Source organism: Callithrix jacchus, chromosome 7 (assembly GCF_049354715.1).
Source record: "Callithrix jacchus isolate 240 chromosome 7, calJac240_pri, whole genome shotgun sequence".
Classification (NCBI taxonomy): Eukaryota; Metazoa; Chordata; class Mammalia; order Primates; family Cebidae; genus Callithrix; species Callithrix jacchus.
In genome coordinates this window covers 79,095,295-79,122,070 of record NC_133508.1, presented here as the reverse complement: position 1 = coordinate 79,122,070, position 26,776 = coordinate 79,095,295, and the positions used below count along the sequence as shown (strand labels likewise).

The window sequence follows — 26,776 nt, the reverse complement described above, 5'->3', positions numbered from 1 at the left end:
GATAAATTGTAGTATGTTTATTAATAAAATATTATCAACAGAGAAGAGTGAACAAACAACTGCTATATGCAATAAAATGAATTAATCTTGTAAGACTTGAGCAGAAGTAAACCACAGAAGGCATACTGCATGTAGTCAAAATGCAGAAACAGCATTCAAATTAAGGATAGTAGTTACTCTATCCTTCTCTCTAACTCTGCATCCTGCAGAGTTAGAGAGAAGGAACACAGGGGGTTTCTGAGAGGCTGGGAATTTCTTGTGGTGAGTAGCATACACTTAGGAGTTGTGCACTTTTGGTAGATATGTCTGTGCTTTGACAAAAATTCCTAACATGGTAGAAAATGAAGCTGTTTGTCACTTTTATGTGTTTATCTTAATTTTTTTCTCAGTGTTTTTTTCCAGCCTGAGATGAGATCAATACAGTTAAAACATGATCAGAAATGGTCATCTGAAATCACAGCTTACCTAATTTACACTGTTCTTTCTCCTTCACTTGTAGTTGGTCAGTGAGCCTTTGAATCTCTTCATGGGCCCCTCCTAACTTCTTTGCTACTTGTTCCATTCCTCTTCCTAGGCAGTTTTGTGATGTTTTATCTTTTTCCAGGTCTTCATTATGAGACTGAAATGAAACTACTGTTAACAATAAACAAAGAGCAAATGCACTCTCATGACATTTTGCTATTTTCTATTAATGTTTGAAAGCCAATAAAGAAAATTAACAAACAATATTTCATTTATGTGTATTTCTTTGTGTGTGTACGTGCATGTGTGTGTATTTCCTTTCTTGGGTTGAACCAGATAAAACTGGTGATATTTGATTGTTTTTATTTATAAACATGTGGTTCATATGGTTTAACCTAACATCTAAAAGATATGAGCATACTGGTATATTTCTTTGCACTATTTTTTATTCATATACATTTTTACATAGTCATAATACTAATATATGCACAAGTTTCTGTCTGGCTTTTTAAATTTAACATTATACAGGAACACCTTTCTGTACATTGTTGTATAGACATCGTAATGATAATTTTTAAAGGCTGTATTGTGTTCCAGTGTGGCTATAACGTTATTTCTGTACTCACTCAAAACTTTGGATAGCTTCCAATTTTTGCTATTGAAAATAATACTGTGAAGTACAGTTTAATCTATACATGTTTTCCTTTATCTTGGGTTACTGCCTACTTTAAATTCACAGTGTACACTTTATTCACCAGACTTATCTATTATAACATTTTCCTAATCAAAAAAATTACATTCCATGAACAGGATTGATTATATTTTAAATAATATGCTATATATTCTAAAGAACTCCTTAAAAGTGGAACTACAACCATATTTGTAAAGAAAAAATACATATAGTCCCAAGGTGAATTTTTTTTTTGAGTCAGGATTTTGCTATGTTGCCCAGGCTGGAGTACAGTGACATAATCTCAGCCCATTGCAACCTATGCCTCCCAGATTCAAGTGATTCTCCCGCCTCAGTCTCCCTAGTAGCTGAGAGTACAGGTATGTGCCAAGACACCTGGCTAATTTTTGTATTTTTTAGTAGAGACAGTATTTCGCCATGTTGGCCAGGCTGGTCTTGAACTCCTGACTCCAAGTGATCTGTCTGCTTTGGCCTCCCAAAGTGCTGGGATTACAGCTATGAGCCATGGCGCCTGGCCTAGTACCAAGGTGACTTTTAAAAGAACATAACATATATTGTTTATATTTTGATACATTCAATAAAAATCAGCTATTGTGTTAAATGAGTGATTTTTTCCTCCTCAAATTTTTGTGATGTGTTCATACTTTTGTGCATAATTTGATCATTTTTACAGCATGAATCTTTAAAAAAAAAAAGATGAGGTTATGCTCTGTCATCCAAGCTAGAATGCAGTGGAGCAACAACCATAGCTCACTGCAGCCCCCAATTCCTGGACTCAAGCAATCCTCCCACCTCAGCCAGTAACTAGGACTTATAGGCACATCCCACCACACCCAGCTAATTTTGTTTTTTGTAGAAACTGGGTCTCACTATGTTGCCCAGGCTGGTCTTCAACTTCTGGCCTCATGTCATCCTCCAGTTTTGGCCTCCCAAAGTGCTGGGATTATAGACATGAGCCACCACATCTGCCCATGGATCTATACATTTACATATATTCAAACAAAATACTTCCAAGGTAAAAGCTGATTTGTACTTAGCCACAATTAAGTAAAGGATTATAATTTCTTTTTTACCTCACTCAGATTTTTTTTGGACTGTTACACAGGTTCTTGATGTTCTCTTTGTAGAGACTGGTAGATATGTTCCAATTTCTTATTAACAAAATTCAATATATAAATGAAACATACATCAACACGTCTTAATAAATAAAATGTCATTTTGGCTGAGTGTGGTGGCTCACCTGTAATCCCAGTACTTTGGAAGGACAAGACAGGAGGATCATTTGAGCCCAGGAGGTTGAGGCTGCAGTGAGTGGAAATTGTGCCACTGCACTCCAGGACTCCAGCCTGAAAAACAGAATAAGACCCTGTCTCAAAAAAAAAAAAAGAGAGAGAAAATGCTTAAATCTTCAAATAAATTATAAAAATGAATGACAAAATTTAGCAAGATTGCTAGCTATAAGGTCAATATATAAAAATAATTATAACTCAAAATACTAGTAACAGGTAAGTAGAAAATTAAATTCTTAAAAAAGATAACATTAACAGCCTCTAAAAATACAAAGCACCTAGGAATAAATCTAACAAAAATGTGCAAGATCTTTGTGGGAAAAATTATAAAAACTTACCTATATACATTAGAAAATTAATAGATATTTCATAATCACAGATCATATCTATGGAACTATTTTGAGTTAATTTTTATATATGGTGTGAGGTTAGTTTACTGTAAGGTCTAAAATTTCATGTATTGCCTTGACATCTTTCAGCCTCACAGAAGCCTAGCAATCAGTTACCTGGCTCTCACCAGACATGTCCCCTATCCAGAGAGAGAGAGAGAGAGAGAGAGAGAGAGAGAGAGAGAGAGAGAGAGAGAGAGAGAGAGAGAGAGAGAGAGAGAGAGAGAGAGAGAGAGAGAGAGGGTCCCCATCTGGCCAGTTCCTCTATCAACCAGAGCAGCTGTACTTTACCCAGTCCTCAAACTAATGGGCTTCACCTCCCTGCCAGGCCATGGAATTTTTCAGACAAGCCAATCACATCTTCCCATGGGAACCAGGAGGCACCTCATCTTCTTGTTACTACAAAGCCTGCCTCCCATAGCCCCTATGAGTTCATTCTATTCCTGAGAGTAACCCTTTATGGCCCTGCATAGCATAGCATATCTATCCTCTTCCCATGGGCTGTGAATATATGTGACAAATAAATTGTTCTCAATCTCATCTCTGTCCAGAGTCAGGTGTTATGTATTTGGCCATCTTGTGGTATTTAGGACAGGGCATTCCTCACCAATGGAAAACAGAACTTGAATCAGGATTTGGGGGCTTACTTTTAAAGCAGATCTCTTTATCTAATTGTTCCAACATCATTTGTTGAAAAGGTTATCCTTTTCTCATTGAATTGCCGGGTCATCTTTGTTGAAAATCAGTTGGTGGTATAGTTGTGGGCTTATTTCTGGACTCTCTATTGAGAGTTCCATTGATCTACAGAACTATCTGAATGCCAAGAATACATGCTCTTTTTTTTTTTTTGAGATGGAGTCTCTGTTGCCTAGGCTAGAGTGCAATGGTGCAATCTTGGCTCACTGCAACCTCCACCTCCCAGGTTCAAGTGATTCTCCTGCGTCAGCCACCCAAATAGCTGGGATTACAGGCACCCACAACCTCGCCTAGCTAATTTTTCTATTTTTAGTAGAGAAAGGATTTCACCATGTTGCCCAGGCTGGTCTCCAACCCCTGACCTCAAGTGATCCACCCACCTTGGCCTCCCAAACTGATGGGATTACAGACATGAACCTTCGCGCCCAGCCCAAGAGTGTATTTTCTTGATTGCTACAGCTTTATGGTGTAAGTCTTGAGCTCAGGAAGTGTTAGTCCTCCAACTTCGTTCTTTTTCAGTTTTTTGACTAGTCTAGGTCCACGTCAACTTTAGAATCAGTTTGTCAGTTTTGGCAAATAAAAAAAGCGACTCTGCTGATTATTTTATGCTCAGGCTCTTTACAATATTGGCTTACACAAAATAGTAGCTTTAACAAAATTGGGGCTGCAATACAAATGTTACAGGCTATATTTTATCCTAAAGTAACTTGGAGTATCTGGGTTTTTCTTGTTGTTTTGTTTTGTTTAGACAGGGTCTCACTCCATTGCCCAGGCTGGAGTGCAGTGACACAATCATGGCTCACCACAGCCTCGACCTCCCAGGCTCAGATAGTCCTCCCACCTGCGCCTCCTGAGTAGCTGAGACTACAGGTGTGTGCCACCATGCCCAGCTAATTTCTGTATTTTTTTTCAGAGATGGGGGTTTCACCACATTGCCCTGGCTGGTCTTGAATTCTAGGCTCAAGCAATCTATCTGCTTTGGCCTCCCAAAGTGCTGGGATTATAGGTGTGAGCCACTGTGCATGGCCAGAGTATCTGCGTTAATTCTTTCTGGCCATTATTGGAAAACTATAATCTCAAAGTGATTGAGTAGATGGCATTAGAGTCATCCAAGATTTCACCCACCATTTTCAATTTGTTTTATAGATTCCCTTTCATTAATAACTCAGTTCATCTTCCCTTCACCATTTACACTCTGAGCCTTGTTTTTGGTTCTCATTCTTTGATTATTACTGCAAAACTACCCCTAAGTTTCTCACCTCCAATCTCGTCCCTATGCAATCCATCCCTTTACTATTGCTAGAGTAGTTTTTCTAAAACATAAACCAGATCATACTAACTACCCTCTTAAAGTTATTTAGTGATTCTCCAGATCTTTTATAACAAAGTCAATTATTCATAAGTTCAAAAATATTTTTATGCCTTTAGCATAGTCCAGGAACATGAAGTATAGGCCAGGTGCCAAATCCAAATGCTTTAGTCAGCATATGATTTCACCATGATGTGGTTCCTCTTTTTTTGTTTTTTCTTTTTTATTTAATTTTTTTTTTTTTTTTAAAGATGGGGTTTCACCATGATGGCCAGGCTGGTCTTGAACTCCTGACCTCAGGTGATCCACCCACCTCAGCCTCCCAAAGTGCTAGGATTACAGACATGAGCCACCACGCCCGGCTCGATGTGGTTTCTCAAAATACCTCCAGCCACATTTCTTCTCAGCCTTCACTCATGTGAACCAGTATGTAATTTGAAGAATGTGGGATGAGTAAGATCCACGCACAAACCGAGGCTTATTGGTAGTTCGAATCATTAACATGCTAGGGAAAATTGAACATGAACTTCTGCATTACAATGGCATCCTTCTCCTATTTATCATTCCTCATGAGCTAATTTACATTGCAGAAACCCATCCTGGCAGCAGGACATACCATATCTTCTGTTTCTTGAAGTGTGATGGATTAGAGCCCTGGAACAACTCTCCTGCTGAGAATTACCAAAAATTGTGGAAGAAATTTTCCAGAAGCTTTGTAGAGGTTAAAGAAAAAAAACAAGCTAGAATTAAGGAAAACTCTTAAAATACAACTGCTATACAAACAAAAATAGAAAGCAAACTTTAAATCATCAGAAGAAAATTCAATCTACCCAGTAGAAAACAAGAAAGAAAAAAAATGAGAGTACAGCACATATGTAATATGTCCTATGATTAACTCAAATTTCTCTGCACCTGAGGCAAAAACAAAGAAAACTTCCATCAACAAACTCTTGTAAAAGGAATCATATGAAAAAATGCTCATCGTCACTGGTCATCAGAGAGATGCAAATCAAAACCACATTGAGATACCATCTCACGCCAGTTAGAATGGCGATCATTAAAAAATCTGGAGACAACAGATGCTGGAGAGGATGTGGAGAAAAAGGAACACTTTTACACTGTTGGTGGGAGTGTAAATTAGTTCAACCATTGTGGAAGACAGTGTGGCGATTCCTCAAGGCCTTAGAAATAGAAATTCCATTTGACCCAGCAATCCCATTACTGGGTATATATCCAAAAGACTATAAATTGTTCTACTATAAGGACACATGTACACGAATGTTCATTGCAGCACTGTTTACAATAGCAAAGACCTGGAATCAACCCAAATGCCCACTGATAATAGACTGGATTGGAAAAATGTGGCACATATACACCATGGAATATTATGCAGCAATCAGAAATGATGAGTTCGTGTCGTTTGTAGGGACATGGATGAATCTGGAGAACATCATCCTCAGCAAACTGACACAAGAACAGAAAATGAAACACCGCATATTCTCACTCATAGGTGGGTGATGAAAAATGAGAACACATGGACACAGAAAGGGGAGTACTAAACACTGGGGTCTATTGGGGGGAAAAGGGGAGGGCCAGTGGGAGGGGGAGGTGGGGAGGGATAGCCTGGGGAGAAATGCCAAATGTGGGTGAAGGGGAGAAGAAAAGCAAAGCACACTGCCATGTGTGTACCTACGCAACTGTCTTGCATGCTCTGCTCATGTACCCCAAAACCTATAATCCAATAAAAAATTTAAAAAAAATAAAATAAAAAAAAAAAAAAAAAAAAAAAAAAAAAAAAAAAAAAGGAATTTCTAAGGAAAAAAGAAAAATTATCCAAAATGGAATAGCTGAGATGCAAGGAAAAATGCTCAGTAAAAGAAATAATAAATGTGTGGTAAATACAATCACTAACCATATATAGTAATATGTATAATGGGACGGGTGCATTGGCTCACACCTGTAATCCCAACACTTTGGGAAGCCAAGGCGGGCGGGTCACGAGGTCAAGAGATCCAGATCATCTTGGCCAACATGGTGAAATCCTGTCCCTACTAAAAGTACAAAAACTAGCCAGATGTGGTGGTACTCATTGGTAGTCCCAGCTTCTCAGGAGGCTGAGGCAGGAGAATCCCTTGAACCCGGGAGGCAGAGACTGCAGCGAGCTGAGATTGCACCACCACACCCCGGCCTGGTGACAGAGCGAGACTCCTTCTCAAAAAACAAAACAAAATAATATGTACAATAATAGCACCGAATTTGTGCAGGTACACAAAGATAGAATATTCTAAAGAAGAGGTCCTACCTGTATTTTCCCTTGTAGCTGTGAAGTGTTTAATATGCTCTAAGTCCTTAATATGTTAGTGAAGGAGTTAAAAACATACCACTCTAGCATATTGACTATTTTGAGTCAAACACACTTGAAAAACAGCAAGTACAAGATCATTCTGATCTTCTATTTCTTAAAAGTAGAAGATGAAACTCCCATGTTGAAAGATGCCCTTCCTATGCTAGAAGAAAAGCAACTTTCTTATTTTTAAGGAAGGGGAACTTGAGACCAAGAGAATTCTGTACAGACCTTGTTAAAATAACTCATCTTTTCAGCCTTTCCATATATTTACTTTTTAACAACTTACTATTCTTTGTGCAACTCAGTATATAAGAAATTGATTCTAATTGCTTCTTTGGGTCTTCATTTCCATTTAATTCCAATTTAAATAAATTTGTGTGCTTTTCTCTTGTTAAACTGTCTTATGTCAACTCATACTGATGAAAAAGAACCCAAGTCTTTTTCATCCTGCACCTCTGTGGGTCCCCCTCAGGATATATAACTAAAAATTTTATTTTGTGCCCCCACTTCCTTCACCTGGTTCCCACTCATATTCTCCCCCTTCTCCCCACAAGGTTTCTGAGCATCAGACAGTTAACTTGTGGTTTTAGTCCTGGGTAGCAGAGAATCCAAGATACTAAGAATACATAGCATCCTATGAGGACTATTTGGCAATATGGAAAAATGCTTATGTGATAATGCTAACAGATAAAGCAGAATGTCAAAGTATTATTATAACTAGACACACAAAGACTGGAAGCAAATACCTCAAAGTGCTAAAAGCCGTTGTGATAAACTAATGAGGCTGTAATTAGAAAATAAATGCTTAAATTATTCTAAGTCCTGTACTGTGGGTTGCTTGCCCAAACAGCATACTCCCTATGCTATAGGGGTGGAATAGGGGAGTCTTAGGTTGAAGGAAGTTGAAAGGAAAAAAGGATCGAGGATATTGGAAAACACCTCTGGCTCCAATCCTTGCTGATCAGGACAGTGTAGGCTTCAGGTCAATACCCAAGTGCACAAATCACTCAAGCTCCTTCACTTGACTATCCTCCCAAAGCCAGTGATCTTTATTCACCATTTTATTTAACCGCCCATCCTCATGGCTACACCTGAGCCCTGATCACAACCTGAATGTTGAAACCCTGCCATCCTAAACTCCATGTGTCTCCCTCTGACTAACACCTTCCATGTATCTTGCCCCTCTTTTTCTTAATTGTTGTAAAATATACATAACCTAAAATTTACCATTTTAACCATTTTTAACTGTTAGAATTCCGTGACATGAAGTATAATCACAATGTTGTCAAACCGTCACTATCATTTCCAAAACTTTTCATTATCCCAAACAGAAACTCTATACCCATTAAACAATAACTTCTCATTCCCCTTTTCCCGAGCCCCTGGGAATCTCTATTCTACTTTCTGTCTCTATAAGCCTGCCTATTTTGTATAACCCATAGAAGTGGAATCATACAATATTTGCCCTTTTGTATTGGCTTATTTCACAAAGCATAATGTCTTCAAGGTTCATCCATGCTGTATTACTAATCAGAATTTCAGGATTTCATTTCCTTTTAAGACTGAATAATATTCCATTGTATGTACATACCACATTTCAGTTATACATTCACCTGGTGGACACTGGGGTTGTTTCCACCTTTCAACTATTGTGAATGATGCTGCTGCGAATAGTGGTGTAAAAGTATCTGAGTCCCTGCTTTCAATTCTTTGGGCTACAAATGAAGGAGTGAAATTGCTAGATATATAATTCTATGTTTAACTTCTTTTTTTGAGGAATTATCATATGATCTTCTACTGTAGCTATACCATTTTACATTCCTACCAGCAATGTAAAAGGTCCTAATATCTTACATCCTTGTCAACACTTACTTTGGGTTACTTTTTTTTTTTTTTTTTCAAAAAAAGTAGCCATCCTATTGGGTATGAAGCAGTTGCTTTCTTAAAGTAATTCTACAGTTACTTCTACACCATATACTTCTCTAGCTACTGTCCTCTTTTGGACAATTTGTCTCCCACACTCCTATATTTTGGCTTCTGTGTTTGGCTTCCACACTCGCACACTTAACTGCATTTTGCCTTCTGCTCTTACCATTGTACTCAAATTAGCAGTCAACAATGAACTCAAAATGCTATATTCATAGTTCATTACAGCTTCAAACTCCTGGGCTTCTAGTGATCCTCCCACCTCAGCCTCCTGAAGAGCTAGGACTACAGAGTGTGCCACATGCCCATCTTATTTTTTAAATTATTTTTTTTTTTGGTAGAGACAAGGGTCTTGATATGTTGCCCAGGCTGGAATTGAACACCTGGGTTCAAGTGATCCTCCCATTTCAGCTTCTCAAAGTGCTGGGATTACAGGCATGAGCCACTGTGTCTGGCCCTGTTTTTGTTTGTTTCAACATATGATTTCTTTGCCATACCTCTTCACTCCTTCTCTGAAAGTTGTTTTTTTTCTGTTCTGTGATGTCACTTTCTCCTGTTTTGACCCCTAGGTCTCTAGCCTTTCCTTCTCAGTATTCTTCCTTGGTTCCTCCTCTTCCATCCCTTCAAATGCTGCCATTTATAAGAACATTGCCTTTAGCTCTCTGCCCTTCTCACTACCATGTGATTAACAGCTTGGGCACAGGAGTCTAACTTGGCTCAAACCTTGGCTTTGCTACTTGGTAACTGTGTGACTTACACAAGTCAGGTAACTTGCTTAAATTTTTATTCTGTATGTAGAATAAATGTAATAGTAATGCCTACTGCACTGGGTTGTTTGGAAGATTAAACAAGAATCTCTCTCTACTATGCTCCAGAGCAATCTAGAAGTGGCAAGAAACTGAAACACACTGAAGGTGGAACAAATACAGGTGAGTGTGGCAGAGACTACAGGTGGCCTTTAATATTTACTATTCCCTTCTTCCACAGAAATAAGACATTAAGTTTTTTGACTGATCACAAGGCTGCCTTCCTTACTGAAAGACACAGCCAGGTGACCAAGTTCTGACCAATGGGTGTAAATGGAACTATGTGTTGCTTCCAGAAACTATCCTTTAGGAACATGATGCCCCCTTTTCTTGCTCCTTCCTCCTTTCTACTAGCTGGGATTCAGACAAGATAGCTGAAGCTTGAGCAGCCATCCTGGATACCATAGCTGGAAACCACATGCTAGCTATAACATCTGGAGAGAAGAAACCTGGGTTTCTGCCCATTTCAAGGTGCTTCTCTACCCAGTATAGATTGCTTTCTTCTTGACTTTTATGTGGGAGGAATACATTTCTTCCTTTTTCAGTGCATTACTATTTTGGGCTTTCTGTCCCTCACGCAACCAGCCAATCTCAACTAATATATGAGGGTTATTGAGTGGATGAGGTACAAGGACATATGCTGGAAACTAAATGTGGCTGCACAGAAACTGGATATGGAACTACACAGCCATCAACAGTCTCTCCTGACCCAGGAGGTCTTTTGTCTCTGAGCTTCCCTGTGAGTCTGCTCCTCTTGCTCCCCTACAGAGTTGAACTTCCTCTGCTTGCTCATCAGCAAGGCTGAAAACAGCTATTCAAGTCCTTAGTCTATGTAACTTTTTAGATTAAGCCATTTCTATCTTAGTATCTCTTAGTTCAAATTTTTGAGAGAGACAATTGCTTGTGCCCCCTTCTCCAAAGTTAGCTCTATTTTCCCCATTCAGTCAGTTGTGCATGGAATGGGTTGGAAGTAGGGGTACAAATATGGCCCCTGAAGGTCTACTCCTTAAATAAGATTTTCCAGAGAGATGCAAGTTCTAGAGAAGAATATATAAGTGAGGAAGGCAATATAAAATGAGTCTACTGTTTAAGACCAATTCTTGGCCAGTTGGCTAGTGAACTCAGCTTGAACAATCTATTTATCTTTCCCTCTTCCTCCTATATTTCGTAGTTAAAAATCACTATCAACATAGTTTTCCAAGCCAGAAACCTAGGAGTCATCCTTGATCCTCCTTCCTATTCCTACTCTGGTGTGCAACCAGTTACTGAATTTGCAGTAGTTATTTTATCATTTTCTAATTCATCCTCTCCATGTCTAGGGTTACTGCCTTAGTTTAGGCTTGCCTCACTATTTGCTCAGTATAGTGTAACAACATCCTTAATTTATGTTCCTGCTGCCAGGCTGGCCCCCATCCAATCTGTCCTCAGCAAAACTCCAGGCTGATCTTCCCGAATGCAAATCACTTGCTGCCTAACCTTCTCCTTACTTTCAGGTAGAGTTCAAACCCCTTAGCTTGGGACCAGAGATTCTTCACAATCTGGTTCCTGCCAGTCTCTCTAGCCTTGTCTTCTGCTACTCCTTCACATTAGCCATTCATGACAGTATATTTATCGGTCCCCATCATGCTGCTTATATTTCCACAATTTTTGACATTCAAGTCACTCTGCCTGGAATGGTGCTATGAGATCCCCAAACAAACATTTTCCCAGTGGATGTATTGAGACCTCATGATTAATTTTTAAATTCTAGTAAACTAGATCTTGAGGTTATATAATTGAATTATAAATGCTCTGACATCTAAACTGTACCTAAAATTGCCACGCAACAAAGTAAATAAGAATACTCTTCTTGGCCAGGCGCGGTGGCTCCTGCCTGTAATCCCAGCACTTTGGGAGGCTGAGGCAGGCAGATCACCTGTGTTAGGAGTTCGAGACAAGCCTGTCCAACACGGTGAAACCTCATCTCTATTAAAAATACAAAAATTAGCTGGGTGTGGTGGCATGTGCCTATAATCCCAGCTACTTGAGAGGCTGGGACAGGAGAATTGCTGGTAACCTGGAAGGCAGAGGCAACAGTGAGCCAAGATCTTGCCCCTGTACTCCAGCCTGGGTGACAGAGCAAGAATCTCCCAACGACAACAACAAAAGAATACTATTCTGTCCAAAGTAGATACTAATTAAATGCTCATTAAATCTCTTAAAAATCCACTCTCTCAGAAAAAAGTGCATCCTGAAGTGGTTTTAGGCCTCCAAAAACTTCTAGATATAAAGAATAAGGTGGTAAAGCTGTCAAAGCAAACAGACAGAGACAAAGAATTTTAAACGAGAAGAGGGCAAGAAGAATGCGTGCAGTCTACTTGATTTTTCTCCTAGTAGGTACTCTCCAACTGCACTGCAGGGGTCAGGACCCTATCTTATGCTATAGCACATCTGCCTCTGAGCAAAGGATGAGCTTTGAATTCCAAGGTCTTTGAGTGACACTGGGGAACAAAGCATATAGCACAGCCACAAAAACAGAAATATCCAGTCAGGTGACTTTTCACTCTAACCTTTTTTTCTTCTATTTTCCATTCCTTTCACACAAATATAATTTAAAACTCACAGACATCTTAAATACAATACATATTATGCACAGTTTTTCAATTCTCAAAATTAGTACACTTTTTTCAAAAGTTGAAAACAGTGTAGCAATGTGAAAAATGTTTAAAACATAAAATTAGGTGAAAAAAAGGTAAAATACATTACTATGTAAAAGTATACACGTCTGAGCAAGACTGACACAGAACAAAAAAAATGAATTGTTGATATGTTAGGACAGAGTTTCTCAACCTTGGCACTACTGACGTTCTGAGCTGTTATGGAGGCAGTTCTGTGCATAGTAGAATGTGGAGCAGCATCCCGGTCTCTACCAACTAGAGGCCAACAGCACATCCCCAGTTGTGGCAACTAAAAATGTTTTCATATATTGCCAAATGTCTCAAAGGGGGCAAAACAACACCCCTTCCCCAGGTTTAAAACTGTGCTAGAATGACAGGATTCTTTTTTTTTTTAAAGACAGGATCTCACTCTGTTGCCCAGGTTGGAGTGCAGTGGCACTATCATAGCTCACTACAGCCTTGACCTCCCAGGCCCAAGTGATCCTCCTACCTCAGCCTCCAGAGTAGCCAGGACTACAGGAGTATTCCACCATGCCTGGCTTATTTTTTGCATTTTTTGTAGAGACAGGTTTTTGCCACATTTGCCCAGGTTAAACATTTTTAAAATTTGTGACTTGACATAATAATGTTTATTCAATAAATACATATTAGAAGAGGAAAGGAGAGCCCCTTACAATATAGCATCTAACATCCTCTTTTATCAAGAGTTAGAGTTTATCCAGTTCCAATGTAATGTCCAAGATTGAAAAGGCTGCAGAACTTGTTTTTGTTTTCCTATCTATTCTAGAAGAGAAAGCTGAATTTCTCAGTATTTAAAAACTTGACCTGGCTCACATCACAAACAACTGCTTCGGTTGGCCTGAGAAGTCAAAATATCCAAATCATTATGGCCCCAAATAGCTGTTTAAAATGTCTATGTTCTGCATATCCTCAAAATAGGTTTACTTTTAAAAGTGAATACTGAGAGCCGGGCACAGTAGCTCACACCTGTAATCCTAGCACTTTGGGAGGCTGAGGTGGCTGGATCACCTGAGGTCAGGAGTTCAAGACCAGCCTGGCCATCATGGTGAAACCCCATTTAAAAAAAAAAAAAAAAAATTTTTTTTTTTTAAAGAAAAAGAAAAAAAACCTGAATACTGAAGAAGAAATAGTAAGATTCAACTAGGAACACATATTGTAAGATAAATTAAGTCAAGCTGTCCAAGTTAAAATAAAATTGTACTGGATATAAATTAATCTTATGCCATATTTACGGCCCTCTGTTCCAGCCTTTTTAGAACTATTGTGTCTGCTCCCTTGCCAAAAAGATTTATTTTCAGTCACTCCTTATTGTTTTTGTTTCTTGGCTTACATCACAAAGAATGTTTTCTGATTCAGAAACTGACAGGAAAAAGAAGGCACAAGTACTATTTCAATTATCTCCTCTCCAGAAAATTATATCATATCCCCAACGTTGGGTTCATATGGGCTTAAAGTTGAAATCCTGTATTACATGATCATTTTGAATGCGCTTTTCACATTGATAAACACATCAACAAAACTTAATTAAACAAGGAACAACTTAGTTCATTATATAAGCCTGAAATGGGTCCAATACTGCAATTTTGATTTTTTTTTCCATTTTCAAAACACACTCGGCTTGCCGTATTTAATGTTTATATTTACCAATGTGCACTTCTCCTAGTCTCTACCCAAGACTGAAAGCTTGCCATAGTGCAAAGAAAGAAAATCTTCCCAGTGACTGCAGAGCTGGAGAATGCGAAATACTTAGGTACACAAAACATTGCGGCAGGAAAGCAGGAGGTGGTTTATAGATGACAGAGGTGGTGGAGACGAATGGACATTCAATAATGTGCAGTGTGAACAGGGAAAGGTTAAAATAGCTGTGAAATAAGCAGGATGAGAAAACTGGTGCTTGGAATGATGAGAGAAGTGGAAAAGGTTGTAGCTTGAAAGGCAGAAGGTAACTGACTTCATGACCTCTGATGTTGAGGATACAAAAGGCCTCCAAATCTTCATCGGGATTCAATGTTCTGCATGATGGACATCGGCCAAAAAATCAGAAACTGCAGTTCTTTGTTCGCGGGCCTACACGTAGGGGAAAGCTGCGCCTCCGTGGACTTTGTAGTGGCCCGGACCTTCTAGCGCTGTCAGGGGCGCGTCTCGAGACCTCACCTTTAAGTGAGAAAAGGAACGCCGACCTACCTCGCTGAGGGTGTTCTAAGCCCGCTCTAATAAAGAGCGGCAGCCTAATACTAAAAGCTTGTGGCAGCTGGCTCCGGGGAAAACGGGCGAATCCTACCTCATGCGGAATCACTCAAGCCCAGGACTACAAAGGCCGGGCCAGGAGGGGCTCCCCTTCTGTAGTTTCGGGCCATACTGGGGAGAGAAGAGGAAAAGGCCCGGAATGCAGAAAAGAGGGGAGAAAGAGTGCTTTCCTCCGTAGGAACCTCAGGAACCAAGTCGGAAATTTTCCTGCAGAGGGTGCCGCGAGGGTCCCGGGGTCGCTTGGCCCCTAATCGCCCAACCGCAAGGTGCAGGTGCTGGCGGAGACCGGGACGTCATAGCAACCACGCTCGCCGCAGAGACGCAAAGGCGTCCTTTCGGCGGGAACCATAGAGACGACGCACGCCACCGGCGCCAGAGACAGTGCTTCTTGAGGAGACTGTTGTTACGGCTCACACTATTGGCAATCGGGCCGGGGGCGGAGTTGTTCCTGCCGTATTGATAGTACGACTCATTCCATTGGCTTTCAGACAGCTGTAACCATGGTAACGTCATGTCACGCTTTTGCGATTTAGCAAATGCATTTTGTCTTGGGGCGTTCTAGTTCTCGAAGAGCCTCCCGCCAGGCCTCAACTACAGCCCCAGCCTACTAACCTTGGATTTTTTTTTTCCCCCTATAAGTTCCTTCATTCTTAAAGGGGCAGGGAGTGCTAGGTCAAGAGTTCTGAAATTTAGGCCTAGATAGTGTCACTAGCCATGTGGGGCATGCAAGATAAATCACAATTTTTGGACCCAGCTTACTATTGTAAAAATAAGAAAATGGGCTTGACTAGAATTATCCCGAAGGCCGAAGCCCTTTGAAAGTCCTAACACTGAAAATTCAGCTAAGTTGAACTTTATCTCCCCCACTTATGTAATGCAAAATAAAAACTTATGACACGAAATTTAACATACTCAATTTACATCATCTTTTTAGATGCTCTAATTGAAATTTTTTAATTATCAAAGCTCGATTTTACTTATGTTTTGGAGGCCCTTGCTTTGCTAGTATCCCAAACACAACATTTCTTGGTCTTATTCTAGTTCCCCAAGAGGATACTTTCCAAATATTTGCTGGTTCTACATGCATTAACAGGACGTATCTTACTCTTTTTTTTGAGACCGAGTTTCGCTCGTGTTACCCAGGCTGGAGTGCAATGGCGCGATCTTGGCTCACCGCAACCTCTGCCTTCTGGGTTCAGGCAATTCTCCTGCCTCAGCCTCCCAAGTAGCTGGGATTACAGGCGTGTGCCACCATGCCCGGCTAATTTTTTGTATTTTTAGTAGAGACGGGGTTTCACCATGTTGACCAGGATGTTCTCAATCTCTTGACCATCTTACTCTTTACATAAGTGCCTCAACCTCTCCTTCTGCCACCTGACCTCTTGCAAGTGTTTTTTCTGAACTAAAATGCTCATCCCCATCACCACCTGTAGCTCACTTAACTACTGTTTATCAGTTTTAGTATCACCTACTTAGGGAAACATTCCTTGATCCTCCATCCAAAATCAGGTTCCTACTTACCCTCATTGACTCATGTTCCTTTCCTTTATACACTTCCATTTGCTGTTAAAACACACACACTCTCACTCTCTCTCTCCCCTCCACTCCCTGGAATTTTTACTTGTGTAAATAATCTTTTTAAGTACTCTGAATATAAATTAAACTGAAGCAGAAAACACTAAATAATTTCATGTAGAACATTGGTTGTTTTTAAGCGTTAACAAGAGAGGATATAAAATGATTCCCAAGGGAAGTAATAATTATGGTTAAAAACAAACATTACGATTACTTCTACTTTTAGCCCCACATATCCCCATTGTACATCCAAAGATGATGAGTCATCATCCACATGAAGCTCTAAATGCAGGGAAGAACACATTCTACTTCTTGCCCTTCAGTACTGCAGCCACTGCTGACAGAGCCTGTTGCTTTTGGGGTTTTGCAAATTGGTACTGAAATTCATTTAAAATCTTTGTCAAAGAATCCTGGGTATGATAGTTAAGACCTTGTTATCTATGAAAAATAAAATATTTAGCCAGGCATAGTGGCAGACACCTGCAGTCTCAGCTGCTCAGAAGGCTGTGGCAGGAGTGCTCGAGCCCGTGAGTTCAAGGTTACAGTGAACTATGATTGGGCCACTGCACTCCAACGTGGGTGACAAAGCAAGACCTTGTCTCTAAGCAAAAAAAAAATATTTTTCCAAAGGGACTGCTGCTTCTAGAACAGGCTTGACTGCTGCAGTTATTTCTCCTCTGCTCAAGGTCACGCTTCCTGATTAACGAAGTATTTCAGTCTATCTTAGAATTTCTGCTCAAATCTTCTCAATTAAATTTATTGTACTTCCATTATCAGACAGATACATGGGCTATCCTTCCCTACTCCATGAAACACCATGAGTTGTACTTTAAGTCAAATATTTATGTGAAACACAGTACCTGCTTCTACCTTAGTCATTAATGCTAATTTTTCAAATTGCACCCTGAACTATCCTAGAGATCATTTAGGGAATTTTTTTGCACTACACGACTTGTGCACTCCCAACCCAAAATCCAGGACAGCAAGAGAAGTACTGAAAGTTTTTCAAAGGTTCTCAAGGATTCAAAGATTAAGCAGGCCACTGGTGTAACACTGCTTTGCTAAGTGAGAAAAACGCTAACTGCAACCATTTAGTGAGTGTGAAGCAAGTGCTAGGCACCCAGACTGATGCTTTCTGTTCACAATTTCATTTAATCCTCACAATAAATGGCATTACTTTGCAGAGAGATTATCCCCATTTTATGCATGAGGATGCTGAGATTAAGTCAAATGCCTAAGTTTATAAAACGAATAGGTGGCCCAGCTGGCTAAGTTGACTCCTAGCCCACACTGTAATGCCTCCCTCAGGACAGAGGTCACCAAGTGACCTCTGCCTGGTCCCAGGTGGAAGGCCATGTTAAGTTAAGCTCAAGAGTAGTCCTAAAATACTTGAAACATAAACTGTTACCCAAATATGAGGTAAATCTAGAATAAGAAGCAAAAAGTAAATCCAGTGAAAAGCTCACCATTCTCTAATCTATCTTCAGGGAGGTATCCTTCTCTCCTACTCCTATGCTTCATCAATTTCCAAAAAAACATCCTTTCCATTGAGTCAGCTTTTGGACACTTTATTGCACTTAATTTTTTATACATCCATTTCCCAAACAAGACATGTTTATTCATCTTTTTAATCCTCATGGCTCAGCACAGGGCCTGACACACAGTAGGCACTCAACAAATATTTGATCTCCAAAGCATGGCCATTCTTGCATCCATAATCCTCTTTTTATTGTATAAAGGAGGACAATATTCAGGCACCTATGTATATTTTAAGGAATATGTAATTCCCAATAAGCTCTTCTTTTCAAAGGTGAGAAACAGTTCTAGTGTTCAATTTCAAAATCAAGGAGACATTCAGGTGAGTGTATTAGGTGTCGTCATTAAAAGACAAATACCAAACCTTATTTGCCTGCACACCACTGCCTTTTCCCTTTTCTTCATTTTATCTGTCCATATGAAAGCACAGGTTTTATTAGAGTTTTCACCATCTGTAAGAGCCCTGAACAATTTTTGATCCTGTAAGGGCTTTTTACTTCAGTTTTTGTCACCTATAAAAGCTGTATGTCGAGACTGAAGATTATCGACTATCTTCTCTTCTATCTCTATGCCTTTTTCTATTTCTTCCTCTGATAGCAGTAACTTGGTTTCCGAATCTTTGGTTACAATAAACACGAAGGACTGCCGTGACTCAAGGATATTAGCCACAACCACTTGATGCTGATAAATTTCCAAAGCCTTCCGAGCTCGATTAATTACAATGGAGGGGTCAGTCTCCAACTTAAAGGAAATTATAAATGCTTTGGGAGCCCAATCTTTAACCAAAGGAGAAAGCATTTTTGGCACCATCTTCATTGTTATCTGTATTGGAAAAAGAAAACCTTAATAAGCAAACAATGGTCATTACCTACCAGGTCAATTTCATGGGAAACTATGGAAACGAAGGAATCAAATTTAAGTGGAATTTTTCAACTGTCAAACTTTTCAATTAAATGCTTAGTTAAAAAGCTTTGGCAGGGGCACAGTGGCTTGGCCTGTAATCCCAACACTTTGGAAGGCCAAAGTGGGTGGATCTCCTGAGCCCAGTTCAAGACCAGCCTGGGGAACATGGCAAAACCGTGTCTCTACAAAAAATAAAAAAATTAGCCAAGCATGGTGGCACCCACCTGTAGTCCCAGCTACTAAGGAGGCTGAGACGGGAGGATCACTTGAGCCTGGGAGGCTGAGGCTGCAGTGAGCTGATTGTGCCACTGCACTTCACCCTGGGCAACAGAGTGACACTTTGTCTCAAAAAAAAATCCTTGGCTCTGTAGCATTCACAGTGATGCCTAAATTCAAGGCTCCATACATGCTCTGGGGCAAACCACGTCTTCTGAATAAGCCCTGCCCTGCTCTGCCACCCTTATCACCATTAGTATTTTCCCAAGCATGCCCCTTTATTTTTGAACCAAACCCTCAAATAAACAGATAATCTGTTCATACAAATGTCACTTTGGCAGAAGCCAATAAAGCCAAAAATGTTGGTCAGGCTGGTCTTGAGGTCCCAACCTCAGGTGACCCGCCTACCTCAGCCTCCCAAAGTGCTGGTACTACAGGTGTCACAGAGCCCAGCCTACGGTTGGGTTTTTAAACCTCTCAGCCTAAAATACTTCTTGCATTGGTAGAATGGCTATTAGATTCCATTTTTAAATTGTCACTTGTAACACAACTTAGCAGTGAGGAAACTGATTTTATTTTCACTTGACCAAAACTCCTACTACCTCATCCCTAGTCCCTTCTCAGGGTAATGTTGAGTTGTTTTGTTACTTTCAAGATAGAACTTCTACTTGGGAGGCTGAGGCAGGAGAATCGCTTGAACCCGGGAGGTGGAGGTTGAAGTGAGCTGAGATTGTGCCACTGAACTCTAGCCTGGGTGACAGAGGGAGACTCTGTCTCAAAAAAAAAAAAAAAAAAAGATAGAACTAAAAAATATGAGATAAACTAAAGATCCCAGAGATTAAAAAGTGTGAAATCACTAAGTTAATCATCAGGATTTCCCCTAAAGAAAAGCTGTTAGTAAGTGTGACAGGGATCACATACCACTTTATTTTTCTCTACGGCATTTATCACTACCAAACAAGGTATGTATTTGACTTACTTATTGTCTCCTCTGCAAAGGAAGCAACACAAGGGCAGGGTATTTCTTTTCACTGCTTTCATCTCCAAGTCCTACAGCAGTGTAGGACCCCAATAAATTATTCTACAAAGTCGGCAAATGCCCCACAGGTAGAGTTTCTCCTAATACAATCCTACCTGTATCACCCAATAAATGACTAAGAACTCCCGAAGGTTCCAAGCAACCAGATCATCTAAAATCACAACCACACCTACCTTCTCCATATATCTTCCTTAAACTACCATAGCCCCCAACTAATCTACCCAATTTCTCCCTCTCTACTTCATCTTTCATACTGATGCCAGAATGTTGTTCTCAAACAAAAACTTGACCTCATTCTCCTACTTATGTGTCCCTTAGCTCCACAAGAAAAATTCCAAGCTCCTTAAAAAAGAAAAACTAAGTCTTCTACAAAGCAGCCATCTCTTCAGTCAGCTCTCCAGCCTTACCAAAGCACTTCGGTTCACAACCCGCTACCCACTTCTAAATTCCAGCTGCCATACTCCACCTAGAATGATCTTTCCCACTTTGTACACTCTCTGCTCATCTTTATTTTTATATTTTATTTTTTAGAGATGGAGTTTCACTCTCATCGTCGCCAAGACTGGAATGCAATGGTATGATCTTGGCTCACTGCAACCTTCACCTCCCGGCTTCAAGCGATTCTCCTGCCTCAGCCTCCCGAGTAGCTGGGATTACAGGTGCCCGCCACCACACCCAGCTAGTTTTTTTAGTAAAGACAGCGTTTCACCACGTTGGCCATGCTGGTCTTGAACTCCTGATCTCAGGCGCTCCGCCCACCTCAGCCTCCTAAAGTGTTGGGATTATTCTCTGCTCATCTTTTAAAACCCAGTTCAAGTCATCTCCTCCAAGAAGCTTCATCGACTACCCCAGAATTTACTCGCCCTATGGTCTGACTGCACTTTGTACATACCTCCACTAGAGCATTTATCACTCTGTATTGTAATTATGTCTGTGTCCAGCTCCCTCACTAGATTGTGAGGTCCATGAGGGAGGGCGGTGTCTTATTCATCTCTGTATCCCCTGAACCTAGCACATACAGATGCAGAAAGGCCATCTCCAGATCAAGAGGAAATTAACCCAAGATTGGTTATATGGGATTAGATCTCTGGAAGAGAAGTGCCCATCACCTGCAGTGGGCCCCCAGATGACTGGATCTTGTGTTCAGGCATTTCAGAGACAGGAACATAGAAATCTGACACGGCCGCAGCCAGGTAAAACATCGCAGAAGGGCCTGCAAAGAGAAGAACAAGGTGTAACAAATCGGAGAGGGATACAGGATCAGCGCCTTTTCAACTCGGATTCCCCAGCTGAGATCCGTGGGTAAGCAGGAGGTAAGGGAACAAGTGGCTGGAGAGAAAGGAGCTGCTTCCAGGCAAAAGGGATACTCCTAGGGCACGCACCTAGCGGATTGAGTGCCTGGGCCGCAGCCTGCAACAGATGCAAATAGTCCGCCAAAGTGGTGAACTCTACCGCCAGGAAGGTGCCTGCAGCTGCAGCCTCCTGGTAGCTCCGCAGACCCTCAGCAAAACCCGGGAGTGCGTTCTCCTCCGCCTCCAGGCTCAGCAAGCCTGAATGGGCTGGGCCCGAAGGGCGCAGAGCCGACAGCCAAGTCTGGGGTGGGAAGCGGTGGGCATAGGGGAAGGCGGAGCGAGCGCGATACAAGAACAGAACCCCGTAGCCGGTGGCTAGAAAGGCCTCAGCCGAGGCTGCACCGCGGCGCCCGCTGCTAAAGTTGTCCAAGAATCGCACGGGCCGCGCCTCCAGTGGGACCTTGGTGCCGCCGGACGTGACCAACACCACCCGCCGGCCCTGCGCGCCCAGCCTGGCAGCGAAGCGAGCCATAACCTCAGCCCAGCGCGCGGCACCGGGAGGCTGGGGGAACTCGGCTACCAGGTCCATTTCCGCTATCGGTCCCGCACCGCACTGCGCCTGCGCACGCTCCGCGGCCGCCGCGCCACGCCCCTTCTCCTGTGCTCCTAGTGATCGCGCCACGCGATAGTGAGTGGGCGGTTCGCTGCCCTTGTTTTGACCCTAGGTCCCGATCTTGACAGGTCTGGAAATGCGTAGTTGTTCTGCCCTAGAGCCCAGCGAACGTGACACTGAAACGAGGGGGATTCCCGGCTGAGTGGGCATCTGGTACGGTCGAGCTCCTCACGTTCGTTTTCTAGCCCAGGTGAAGAACTGACCATATTTGACCCTTACCGGTCCCCGTACAGGCCTTGGATTTCCTGGGAGCTGTTTCTCGGCCTTTGACACCTGGAACTTGTGGAGTTTGTGCCTCTTTTTCTTTCCTTTTTCCCCTTTTGCAGCCTCAATAATAAACCCCAGATGTTAGTCGAGTCACATCCCGCCGCCCTCTGCCCTTGAAATACTGGCAAGGACGCGGATCCGTGATCGTCACGTGACGCCGGGGTTCGGCGTCTCCTTGCCGGGCAACGGTCTTAGAGACCAACACCGCTTGCTGTACCATGAATGTGATCTACCCACTGGCGGTGCCCAAGGGCCGCAGGCTCTGCTGTGAGGTTTGCGAAGCCCCAGCCGAGCGGGTGTGCGCGGCCTGTACAGTCACTTATTACTGGTAGGCACTTGCGCGCTTTAACTCCCTTCATCTCTCCCAATCCCTGGTCTGGCTTGTGTACCTTGCGTTAGCAGTGGCCCCTGGCTCTGCAAGAGACACCTCAGAATGGCTTTAAGACAGGCTCCTAAGACTTCTATGGCCTCGTCTGCCTCATCTCCCATTTACTCATTCGTCACTCATGTTTTCTGAAGGCCTACTATGTGTTACGCACTATTTTAGGTGAAGTTACTGGGGCAGCTCAGTAGATCGGTTCCTTCAAAGAGTCAACATTCTAACGTGGGAGACAAATCAGTAAAGAAACAGGCCCCTGGCCGGGCGCGGTGGTTCAAGCCTGTAATCCCAGCACTTTGGGAAGCCGAGGCGGGAGGATCACGAGGTCAAGAGATCGAGACCATCCTGGTCAACATGGTGAAACCCCGTCTCTACTAAAAATACAAAAAATTAGCTGGGCATGGTGGCACGTGCCTGTCATCCCAGCTACTCGGGAGGCTGAGGCAGGAGAATTGCCTGAACCCAGAAGGCGGAGGTTTTGGTGAGCCGAGATCACGCCATTGCACTCCAGCCTGGGTAACAAGAGCGTAACTCCGTCTCAAACAGAAAAAAGAAACAGGCCCTGCGCAGTGGTTCACGCCTGTAATTCCAGCACTTTGGGAGGCCGAGGCAGGCGGAGCGCCTGAGGTCAGGACGGAGTTCGAGACGAGCCTGGCCAACATAGTGAAACCCCGTCTCTACCAAAAATACAAAAATTAGCTGGGCGTAGTGGTGGGCTCCTGTAATCCCAGCTAGTCAGGAGGCTGAGGCAGGAGAATCACTTGAACCCAGGAGACGGAGATTACAGTGAGCCAGGATCGCACCACTGCACTCCAGCCTGGGTGACAAAGTGAGACTCTGTCTCAGAAAAAAAAGAAAAGAAATAGAAAACAAGGTAATTTCAGGAAGTAATAGATGTCATAACACAAATAAAGGAAATGCGAGGGGAGATTGGGCAGACAGCTTCCCTGAGAATAGACTATTGATCTAAAGATAAAGTAAGAACATTGCTTGTGGAAATGGCTGCAGGAAGAGTGGTACAAGTAGGTGCTGAGAAGAAAAGACTGATGTGTTTGAGAAATAGAAAGAAGGCTAGTTGGTCTGGTGCACAGCTAAGATGGTGAGGGTGTAGGGAGGTTAGCACAAGATGAGGTCAGTTTTCATGGATCCAACATAATATCCCTTGACCTTTGCTTCAGATGAGATCGTATTTGGGGCCTGAAATAAAACAGTTAGGTTGCTAATATCCAGAAACCTAGTTTAGAGGTGAGTGACTTTGTTTGTTTCCTAAGTCATAAACCTATATGACAAATGTGTCAGTCAAGGTGTGCTCTGGGACCTCTGAGGATGGAACCTCTGAGGATGGAAGCATAGTGAATGGGGCAGTAAGCTTTCTCTGTAGAAGCCTTTGAGCTGCATTTTGAGAGGGCAGTCAGAACTTGCTGTGTACAGGAATAGTGAAAAAGGGAAGGACATTCCCCGAATCTGGGACTGTTAGGGCAAATGGCAAAAGAACAGAGTTTACTAAGAGCTGAGTGGAGAACACAGTGGTGGAGTGAGCAGTCAGTGATTTTCAAACTGCAGGCCAGGGCCCTTGAGCTGTTCATGAATAAGTCACAACCACCATTTAGAGAAAACAACAAAAAGAGCATAGAATGAGTAGAAAGTATCAGGTTAATCCTACCTGAATTGTTTCTTGAAACTTTTGTCTTAGTGTTTTATGTGGATGTGTGTGTACAGGGAAAATGTATTTGTTACTATAGGTTGGGTCAAAATTAGCCAGGCATGGTGGCGCATGCCTGTAATCCCAGCTACTCAGGAAGCTGAGGCAGGAGAATCGCTTAAACCCGGGAGGTGAAAGTTGCAAGGAGCTGAGATCGAGCCATTGCATTCCGTCTTGGGCAACAACAGCGATACACTCTCAAAAAAAAAAAATTGAACATCATTGTGAAGTTTAAACCAAGAAGATAAAGGTTAGGGCCAGACTGTGACATGAGATCAAGGGTCTGGAATTTATCCCTTGGGAAACCATGGATGGTTTTGAGCTGGCATGAGGATGGGCTGCAGTGTGGAGGATAGACAGGAAGGTAGACACTGACAGCTGCATAACAGATTAAGAAGCTGTTGCAGTACCTTCTCATACTGGCCTAGGTGTTCCTCCTCAGTGTTCTCAAAACACTTAGTATGTCCCCTATCCTAACATTTAGGTCATGGACTGAAATCATTTATTTCCTTCATTAGGCTGTATGCCCCACAAGGGCAGGAATGGCATCTGTGTTTTCATTGCTATCTCCTCTTTGGTGGCTTCATTGCATTTAGAATACAAATAAGAATTTGTAACAGAGACTAGAAGGCCCTGGCTATTTTTCTGCCTTCATTTCCCACCACACTCAGCCATTTTTTTCTTTGCTGTAGTTATAGAGAACTGAAGTTGTAATTTGCTAAGCCCTTTCTTCCCTCAATTTCTTTTCCCATAATGTTTTCTCTGCCAGGAACCTCCCCTTCAACTACAAACCTTCCTGGCTCCCTTTCATCCTTCAGTTCTCAGTTTAAATGTCATTTCTTCAAAGAGGTCTAAACCCAGTCTCAACTCCCCATCATTCTTTTCTGTCTCACAGTACCACTTTTCTTTGTTTTTCCTGTACTTTTATATTTTTGTGTTTGCTTATCTGATGTCTGTCTTTTACTAGACCCTGTGCCCACACATACCAGACATTCAATGAACATCTGTTGAATAAATGAACTTCGGAATGGATAATAAACCCATTAACTTGGGCAAGGAACACGGGGATAAGATGGTGGGTGTCAGATTTGGATGTTGGCATAGAGTTTGAGAGGCCTTTGGGTCACCCCTGGAGAGATGGCCAGTAAACAGCTGTGAGTACAGACCTGGCACTCAGGCTTGGGAAAGAGTGAACCCCCTTTGCCTGATATGAGCACTGACTTTTTCCTTTAAACACCCCTGTCCTCTTTATCCCTCCAGCTGGAAATAATTCCTTCTTCCTATGAACTAACTTTACAATACTCTATCTCTCAGATGACTCGTATTTCCCCTCTTCATTTTAATTGTTGGTGAGTGTGTTATTTAATTTTGTTATCTCCATTAATGTCAGATACTATGTTAAATGTGTACAAAGGAACTGTCATATGTATGCTAACTTTTTATCTATGTCTGACCTGTCAGTGCATGCCCCGTAATCTCTAGCAAAGTGTCTTGAAATAGTTGGCACTTGTACTTTTATTCCTTGGGCAAATAAATAAATAAATACATGAAAAAGAAATCGTTGTCACTAATATCTGATGAATTCATGTATAAATTATCATCTTCTATACCCTTATCCTCAATTTTTTTCTTTTAAATCTCTTTCAGATTTTCTCCTTTTCTTTTTTGCTTCCTTTGCTCCAGATTTCTTTGTCTTTCTGTCTTGGAGATTTCAATTTTTTTTTTTTTTTTTTAAGATGGAGTTTTGCTCTTGTTACCCAGGCTGAACAATGGCGCGATCTCGGCTCACCACAACCTCCGCCTCCTGGGTTCAGGCAATTCTCCTGCCTCAGCCTCCCGAGTAGCTGGGATTACAGGCACGCACCACCATGCCCAGCTAATTTTTTTGTATTTTTAGTAGAGACGGGGTTTCACCATGTTGACCAGGATGGTCTCGATCTCTTGACCTCGTGCTCCACCCGCCTTGGCCTCCCAAAGTGCTGAGATTACAGGCATGAGCCACCGCGCCTGGCCCTATCAAGATTTTTTGATAAAACAAAACTGAGGTCGTTGTTCTGTAGGTTTTGATGATTGAATGTAAAGCATCTAGTACCCTGCCTGGAATCACACTGGTGCACAATAAATGTTATTTTTCATCATCCTAAGTGTAAGGAGGAAGAAAGTAAGTTTGAATTTATGAAAGTTTCTTCTGCAAAAGAATTTTTTTCCTAGGCTGGGCGCGGTGGCTCAAGCCTGTAATCCCAGCACTTTGGGAGGCCGAGGCCGGTGGATAACGAGGTCAAGAGATCGAGACCATCCTGATCAACCTGGTGAAAACCCGTCTCTACTAAAAATACAAAAATTAGCTGGGCATG

The 26,776-nt window shown here is 41.9% G+C and overlaps 3 protein-coding genes across 10 annotated transcripts in view; 1 reads left to right on the top strand and 2 right to left on the bottom strand.

The window, feature by feature from the left end:
- Positions 1–15,146, bottom strand: part of CCDC30 (coiled-coil domain containing 30) — a 186,539-nt gene extending 171,393 nt beyond the window's left edge. The window contains 5 exon segments of the mRNA XM_078331431.1: positions 466–633; positions 2,394–2,519; positions 5,453–5,547; positions 14,545–14,747; positions 14,875–15,146. Of these exon segments, the coding sequence (XP_078187557.1) occupies positions 466–633; positions 2,394–2,519; positions 5,453–5,547; positions 14,545–14,591 (436 nt within the window). The 5' untranslated portion in view covers positions 14,592–14,747; positions 14,875–15,146.
- A 2,821-nt stretch (positions 15,147–17,967) lies between these two features.
- PPCS (phosphopantothenoylcysteine synthetase) lies at positions 17,968–22,450 on the bottom strand. 3 transcript variants are annotated; one of them, XM_078331416.1, is made up of 3 exons: positions 22,294–22,450; positions 21,219–21,322; positions 17,968–18,773 (listed from the first exon to the last, which is right to left on the bottom strand). In XM_078331416.1, exons 2-3 carry the CDS (start codon positions 21,309–21,311, stop codon positions 18,450–18,452), a joined length of 417 nt encoding a protein of 138 aa, XP_078187542.1. In that variant the 5' UTR covers positions 21,312–21,322; positions 22,294–22,450; the 3' UTR covers positions 17,968–18,449. The 3 variants fall into 3 exon arrangements, with proteins under 3 accessions (XP_078187542.1, XP_078187541.1, XP_035106959.1); XM_078331415.1 differs by lacking the exon at positions 22,294–22,450 and adding an exon at positions 21,492–22,006; XM_035251068.3 differs by lacking the exon at positions 22,294–22,450 and adding an exon at positions 21,937–22,006.
- The window catches only part of ZMYND12 (zinc finger MYND-type containing 12), a 53,036-nt gene continuing 48,323 nt past the window's right edge, over positions 22,064–26,776 (top strand). For 2 of the 6 annotated variants that reach the window (XM_035251066.3, XM_035251064.3), the window contains exon 1: positions 22,064–22,227. Coding sequence is in view for 1 of the 6 variants with exons in the window: in XM_002750694.6 (XP_002750740.1) it covers positions 22,560–22,669 (110 nt within the window). In the remaining 5 variants the exon portion in view is untranslated. Of the gene's footprint in view, positions 22,265–22,534; positions 22,670–26,776 lie in introns of those variants that run through there. The other 4 variants (XM_035251065.3, XM_035251063.3, XM_078331414.1 and 1 more) reach the window with 2 other exon arrangements.

Coding starts and splice junctions, on each gene's coding strand:
- PPCS (XM_078331415.1), bottom strand. CDS start 21,990: ATGGACCTGGTAGCCGAGTTCCCCCAGCCTCCCGGTGCCGCGCGCTGG. Junction 21,323..21,491: donor CCAGGCACTCAATCCGCTAG/GTGCGTGCCCTA, acceptor TTCTCTTTGCAG/GCCCTTCTGCGATGTTTTAC. Junction 18,774..21,218: donor CATCTGGGGGCCCACTGCAG/GTGATGGGCACT, acceptor TTTCCAATACAG/ATAACAATGAAGATGGTGCC.